Source organism: Bison bison, unplaced genomic scaffold, assembly GCF_000754665.1.
Source record: "Bison bison bison isolate TAMUID 2011002044 unplaced genomic scaffold, Bison_UMD1.0 scf7180017864321, whole genome shotgun sequence".
Lineage (NCBI taxonomy): Eukaryota > Metazoa > Chordata > Mammalia > Artiodactyla > Bovidae > Bison > Bison bison.
Genome location: NW_011494893.1, coordinates 862,964 through 869,991, shown reverse-complemented (window position 1 = coordinate 869,991; position 7,028 = coordinate 862,964). Strand labels below are relative to the sequence as shown.

Below are 7,028 nucleotides of genomic sequence, written 5' to 3'. Positions count from 1 at the left end.
TGTGCGTGGAGTCGGGTAGTATTTGACCTTCTGTATCTGGCTCGTTCCTCTGAGCACAGTGTCCCCAGAGTCCATCCACGGCGCATCCTGGGTCAGGATTCCCGCCCTCTTGAAGCCTCAGTGACGTTCCGCTCTGTGTGTGGACCACCCCTTGTTCATCCATCCTCCTTCATTGGGCATTGGGGTTGCTTCCACCTTCTGCCCATTGTGGGTGATGCTTCTACGAACATGGGTGTGCCAGTGTCTGTTCAAGACGCTGCTCTCAGTTCTCTTGGATAGACACCCAGAAGTGGAAGTAGAACCGCTGGGTCATGTATAGAATCTGTTGTTTTTAAGGCGTCTCCTTACTGTTCTCCACGGTGCCTGCACCATTTATGCTCCCACCAGCAGGATGCCAGGGTGCCAGGGTGCCCGTTTCCCCACAGCCTTGCCGGCCCTTGTCATGCTCAGTTGCTGTGTTTGTTTTAATGGAACCATCCGAATGGGAGTGAAGCAGTGTCCCGTGTGGTTGGTTTGTGTTTCCATACTTCAGTGACGTTGAGCATCTTTTCATTTGCTCCTTGCCCATCTATGTGTCTTCTTTGAAAAAACATCCGTGCAGGCCCGCTGCCCGTTTTTCAGTCGGGTGTTTGCTCCGCTGGTGCTGTGCTGTGGGAGTTCTGAGTCTATTCTGGGTCTGAGCCCTTCTCGGATGCAGTTTGCAGATTCCTTCTCCATTGCGGGGTGTTCCCCCCTGTTCATGGTGTCCTTTGACATCCAGAAGTCTTAAATTTTGATGTTGTCCAGTTTATCTGTTTTTGCTTTCGTTGCTTGTGCTTTTGGTGTCATATCCAAGGAACTGTCGCCACGTCCAGGGTCGTAAATCTTCCCCCTTGTGCTTCCTTCTGGCCATTTCGTCATTCGGCCACGTATGCAGCGGTTCCTCCCTGAGGTCTGTGCGCTACTGCGTTGGTTTACTCGTCTGTCTTATTCCAGAACCACACAGCGCAGACTACCATACCTCAGTAATAAGTTTTGAAATCAGGGAGTGGGACACTTGCAACTTTGTTCTTCTCTTTAAAGAGTCCTTTGTCTATTACCAGACCCTTGCAATTTCATATGAATTTTAGGACAGATTCTTATTTCTGGGGAAAAAAAAAAACCTTCCCTTGGGGTTCTAATAGGGATCGCATTTAGCTGTGTAGATGTCTTTGGTGGCATTTTCCTCTAAACATATTACATCCTCCGATCCGTGAGCATGGGGTGTCTTTCCCTACGTTTGCAGCTTCTGCACTCGTTTTTGAAGCCCTGTTATAAACACAGCACCATCTTTGATCATAGAGCAAAGGAAAAATTCTTTTCCTAGAGTGGGCTATAGCCAAGTTTGAATGATAAGCACAGTTTATGAATAAGTCAGAACCGAGATGAGAAGTGACACCAGCTGAGGGCATCAGTCAAGGTGATACCTTGAGGGTCAGAGGAGGAAACCACGTCTGAGCAGCTCTTGGAGCCCCCGGGAGACTGACCTGAGCGCACAGGAGTCGGGAGCCAAAAGCCTGGTGGGCCTGTGCACTGGAGGTAGATTGGATGGTTCGAGTGAGACGCACAAGCCAGGGGGCGGTGCTTAGACCAGGCAGGTGACCTGGGCAGCTGTGGGAGGCGGCCGGCGCAGCGTGTGTGTGTGTGTCTGTCTGTGCATCGTCAACGCACAGGCATGGACAGGCGGCGGGTGTGGGCAAGAGGCCGGCAGGCCAGTGACGGTGCAGCGCAGGGTCTCTGCCGCCGCACGCTTGGGAGGAAGGGCATCTGTGCAGCAGCGTGTGCAGGACAGAGGGACAAGGCTGGACACGGCTCACGGGGCGGCCTCCTGACACCTGGTCGCATCCAGCCCCCCACCTCGCTCCGCCGAAGGCTAACCAGCAGGCCCCAGAGGTCCTCCTTGGAATTGTGGGTGCTGAGTCAGGCCTGTGACCCTAACTGAAGGCCTGAGTGTGCGCCTGTGGTTAGCATGGGCAGAGACAGAGGCCCCTGCACCCAGGGGAGCAGTGCACCCTCAGTGGAGCTTCGGGGACCCAGGGCCCAGGAATGGAGTTCCTGGAGCACCTCAGAGGGGCCTTCAGGAGACCGTCTCTTTGCCTGTCAGTCCCTCGTCTGCTCAGACCAGAAATGCCGGCGGGGCCGCGCAGGCAGCAGGGGCGGCCGTGCTCAGGAGGCCCCGTCAGCCTGGCGTCCTGGGCCTCTCACCAGGCATCTTCCTCTGCAGGGCAGGGGTGAGCGCAGATGCGGTGGGGACAGGCTGGGGTGATGTGGGCCGCCGGCGTGCGTGGACAGGCCCGGGGCAGCCAGCCCCACTGGACAGAGGAGCGCAGCGCCGCCAGCACCGCTCAGACCAGATCCCCTCCCAGGGGCGCCCTGCAGGGCTCAGCCTGGATTTCACCCACAGAGGCCAGGCCAGTGGCTTCGGGCCCACCCTCCTGCCCACCCACCCACCCCGCCGACCTGGCCCTGTCCCGGAGGGCACGCTTCCTGGGGGGCACGTTCCCTGGAGAGCATGCTCCGTGGAGGGCACGCTCCCCGGGGGGCACGTCCCCCACTGGGTGTTTTCCTGTCCCGTTCACGTGTCCGGTCTTCCATCTGACAAGACTGTGGCAGCTCTTTAAGGCATCTCTTTAAGAGACGGTGAGTGTGGTGGGCATTTTTCTCCGCTCATGTATTATCTGACTTGGTAGGTAAAATGCCGGGGTCGTGTCGGGGTCTCCAGAGCAGTCCTGGGTCTGCCTGGTCACAATGGCGGGGGCACAGCACCCATGTCCTGGGGGCACCGGGAAGGGCAGGTGCTTCCAAGGGCCTCTTCCGTTTCCAGGGAGAGACAGGAGTGTGTCACTGGGGGTGTCCTCGGCTCGGGAGGTGTTCTCAGAGGGACGCCGGGGAGCAGCTCATCGTGTGGGTGACCCTGGAGTCTGCAGAGTGGGTTGGGGCAGAGCCCTCAGCCTCAGTCCCTCCTGCACCCCCGAGGACGCTGGGGCCTAGGGGACCACTGCAGAGCCAGCACCAGACAGGGACCCTTCCCATAAGGGGGGCAGGGTCCCAGGCCAGGAGACTGGACAGAATGCCAGTTCCTACTTTAATAAAGGCTTTTGAGGGCTCTCTGAAAGATGAGCTGGGAAAACTCTTAGAAAACCCGCGTAAAGAAACAAGACGGCTTAGAGCTATTTTCTTAAAAAGCCATCAGGACAGTGACATATCAGGGCCATCTTTGAAGCAACATAAATATCTTTATAGGAAGGATACGAGAAACTTGCCTTCAGTCTAAGGAAGAGGCGGTTGGGAAGACTGCCGCGGGTCTGTGGCCCTGGCTGAGAGGGTCCCCCGGGTCTGTGGCCCTGGCTGAGAGGGTCCCCCGGGTCTGTGGCCCTGGCTGAGAGGGTCCCCCGGGTCTGTGGCCCTGGCTGAGACCATCCCCGGGTCTGTATCCCTGGCCTGACTGAGCAGGAGATGCCCTCCGGCCACCTGGGGAGGTGTGGAGACAGGCAGGAGCCCCGGGCGGCCGCACCTGCTCTGGGGCAGCCTGCCGTCGTGGTGCAGGACAGGAGTCACTCCTCCAGGATCGTAGGTGAAGGGCCATCGTATCAGGAAGGCTGAAACGCGGTGTCAGCCGTGCTCCCGGAAGGTCAGATGCTGCTGGCCTAGCGTAACTGTTACATTTAGAGGCTGAGACGTCATCAGATATTCTGACCCCTGAGCTGACCTCTGAAACTGAGTTCTCCCATCTGTTGGGGAGTGAATGGCGTGTCCTTGGGACTCGGGCTGAGTCAGGACGAGGCTGCGATCCCCGAGGAGGGCGCGATTCTGTCCTGCACTTGCTGCCGAGGGGGCGTCACAGACTCGTGGGGTCCGGACTCTGAGGCGGAGGGTGCACGCCTCCCGCGCCGGGGGGCCCAGCCCCGTGACCTGCAAGCAGAGGTGACCGGCCCCTGCACATGCGTGGTGTTTCATAGACAGGACTATAAGTTGACACTTTAAGCAAGAATTGTAATTACATTTCGAGATTTTAAGAGGATGCCTTAAAGTTAGGGCATGATCTCGTTATTTCTGACTTTGTACCATGTTGCTTTTATAGCCCTTAGCCGTGACTTTAGAGCAGCGAATTCGGAGAACTCTGAGAAGCCGGTCCATGTGTTAGGTCCTCCGTCAGCGGGAAGCTCCACACAGAGGCAGCAGCCAGTGTGTTTCACAGTCAGTCTGCACACAGGCCTATAAAATGCAGCTGCTTCACGAAAACACTTTCGTTTAAAATTGTCAGTAGTTACGATGTTTTATCATTTGGGAGTGGCAATTAGCTCAGCGACCCATGAATTAAAGTATCACAAAACTAGAAGTCCTGATGACTCTCTGTGCCGCAGCTCTGCATTCTTACTGGGAGGCAATAAAGGATCGAGGAAACTCCAACTGCGTTTTCTTACCAGGGGTCCGAAACGTCACTGTAACGGCAAGGCACGTGGGTTATCAGAGCTGATGCTTGCCGTGGATTTCTCCCGTATAAAATCAGAATCGTGGTGCCGCTAGCTGCAAGATTAGACTGTGCCTCATGGAGCAGCTCTGCATGGAGACATAAGATAAGACACAGCACCTCCCACAGTGCTGAGTGCTGCTCCGCAGGCAGCCTGAAACACACGAGCCACTCAGAACCCCACGCCGCAGAGAGAGGCCTTCCGCGCTCGGGGTGGACGCCGTGATGCGCGGGATGGTAGAGACATGAGGTTCCCCTCGGAACAAGCACCGCTTAGGTCGTCCCATCTAAAGAACGCTCCTGGGAAAACCTGCGAGGAGAGGTGACCGGCCCCAAGCCATCGCCCGCATTTCAGCGCTCCGGGCCTGTTCTCATCAAGTCGGGGGCAAGTGTGGTTAGTCTTGCAGGTAGCCTCCCCTGGGCGGTCACTGGGGAAAGCACTCATTCAAGGCTGTGGTCGGGGCTGGGACGGACAGACTGCCTTTCCCTGGGGGAGGCCGAAGGCGCTGCAGCCCCACACTCCTGGGGTTCTGTGGCGGCGCGTCCTGGGACTCAGTGTGGGTGGGCTGGGTCCGGATGGAGAGCTGAGCCCTCTAAGGGGGAGGGCTTGTCCTGCCCCTGCGGCCTGAGGTGGGACACCTGATCTTCAGGACTCAGCCCTGACACCCTGACTGCAGAGCCCGGCCTGTCCCCTGGCCCCCCAGCCCTGATGGCCCCCACCCGCAACCCCATGAGTGACCCCAGGTGCTGGCTTGCGTGCCCGTGTCCCGACCACTCTGTGTGCCCCGTGTCTACCGCTGAGTCTCAGCCACAGGGGTGCTCCCACCCAGGCCCCTCGCCCCCCGGGACACTGGCTCTAAGTTGCCTGTGTTCCCACCCACAGACGGAGGGACCCCAGTGCCGCTCCCACCCTCTGCGAACAGCCCAAGCTGGGAGTTTCTGCCCCAGCTCTGCAAGCGAGGCTGGCCCCGCGCCCACCCGGCCATCCTCTGCTGGCCCTGGGGGGTCGGGGCAGCACTTTTTTGTCGGGAACTCAAGTGGGGGTGGGGGGTGGGGGCGCTGGCAGTGTGGGTCAGGGCAGCTCCATGTGCCCGGAGGCCCCTCTGCAGGCTGACAGCTTGGAGCCAGGCTGAGCGCCTCTGACCTCTCCTGTCTGGGGGCCGCACGGAGCCCCAGTCTCCCAGGAACCTTCTCATGGTCCCGTTCAGTCGCCCGTGATCCTGCGAAGAGTCCAAGCTACACTCTGTGGGGGAAGCAGCAAAACCAGCAAGAGCAGAGTCCTCCCGTCCGTCCTCCCAAACCCCAGAGACCCACGACCTTCAGAGGAGGCGTCGCTGGGCCAAGGCAGGCCACGGTCTGTGCCAACAGGTGGTGTGGATTTGCTGTGGCCGGAGTCCTGGACGACCACCCCAGCCCCTGAGAGGCTCTCGCCCGCCTGTGCTCGCCTTTCCGTGGTCTGTTTGCAGACACGTCAGAGGAAACACGGCTCCTGCCTGGAGATCTGACCCAGTTACTGCACAGGAGCAACAGTCGGAGGTCGGACGTTCATGCAGGAGGAGGCCGGCCCTGGGCTTCCTGGACACCTCCGAGCACCTCTTGGCCCCTTGGTTACTAAGGATGACGGCTCCTCTTAGATGGGGTGCACACTCTGGGAACACAACGCAGCGTGCACAGCGGGGTCCCGGGAGGGACCTGTGGGGTCGTGTGACACAGGTGGTGCCCACCGCCCGTGATCCGTGATTCCTCCCGTGTGGGCACGGCTGGCGTTTCCAAATGATTCTCACACGCACTGAAGCACTCGGGCACGCTGGCAGAGGGCGACACAGGCTCCTGTTTTCTCTTGGCCGCAGGCAGCACACAGCTCGGACCCCAGCCTCAGCGGCGACGACCACTCCGGCTGCAAACAGTCTCTGCCTGGATTCCAGGACAGCCAGCCACACGGAGTCGCCGCCAAAGCTTCCATCAAAGTCAGCCTGATTATCTTCCACTGCGTTTTCCTGAAAGGATGTTATGGTTTTCTAGATGTTTGGTAGCTGGCGATAAATCAGGCTTTTATGATGTCATGTGAAAGGTTCCCCCCCGCCTCCTGCTGCAGCCGCAGGCTGAGGGGACGTGTCGGTAGGACACGTGGACACCGCTGGCTTAACCCTCTGCTTGCTTGGGCTGGGCACAGCGAGGCTGCCTGCCGGTGGGGCGTGGACGGTGCTGTGGGCCTGCTTCCCCCGTGGGGTGAACCAGTCCTCCTCCACCCAGAGTCTGACATCGAATCAAGATTCAGAACAAGCCAGTGTGTCCCTCAGAGCCATAGAGGCGATCACAGGTGATTTTACAAAAGCCATCTTCTGGAAGAGCCTCTGCGTCATCATCATGAAAAGGAGACGTGTCCTTGAAAAAGAGGCGCTGTCTGAAGTCAGGGCATACCGATAAAACGAGACTCTGGAACTTCGTTGGTAGCGCCTTCTCTGGAAGCAGTGAGAGGCGCTCACTGGAGCCCCCTCCCACGGTGTTCTCCCCGAATCCCGCCCCCGCCCCTCCCCGC

General features: G+C 58.9%; 1 protein-coding gene across 1 annotated transcript in view; it reads left to right on the top strand.

Annotated features, from left to right (window-relative positions):
- GMDS (GDP-mannose 4,6-dehydratase) overlaps positions 1-7,028 on the top strand; it is a 353,504-nt gene that overhangs the window by 336,152 nt on the left and 10,324 nt on the right. The window contains exon 13 of the mRNA XM_010853014.1: positions 1,321-1,361. Within this exon, the coding sequence (XP_010851316.1) occupies positions 1,321-1,361 (41 nt within the window). The remainder of the gene's footprint in view (positions 1-1,320; positions 1,362-7,028) is intronic.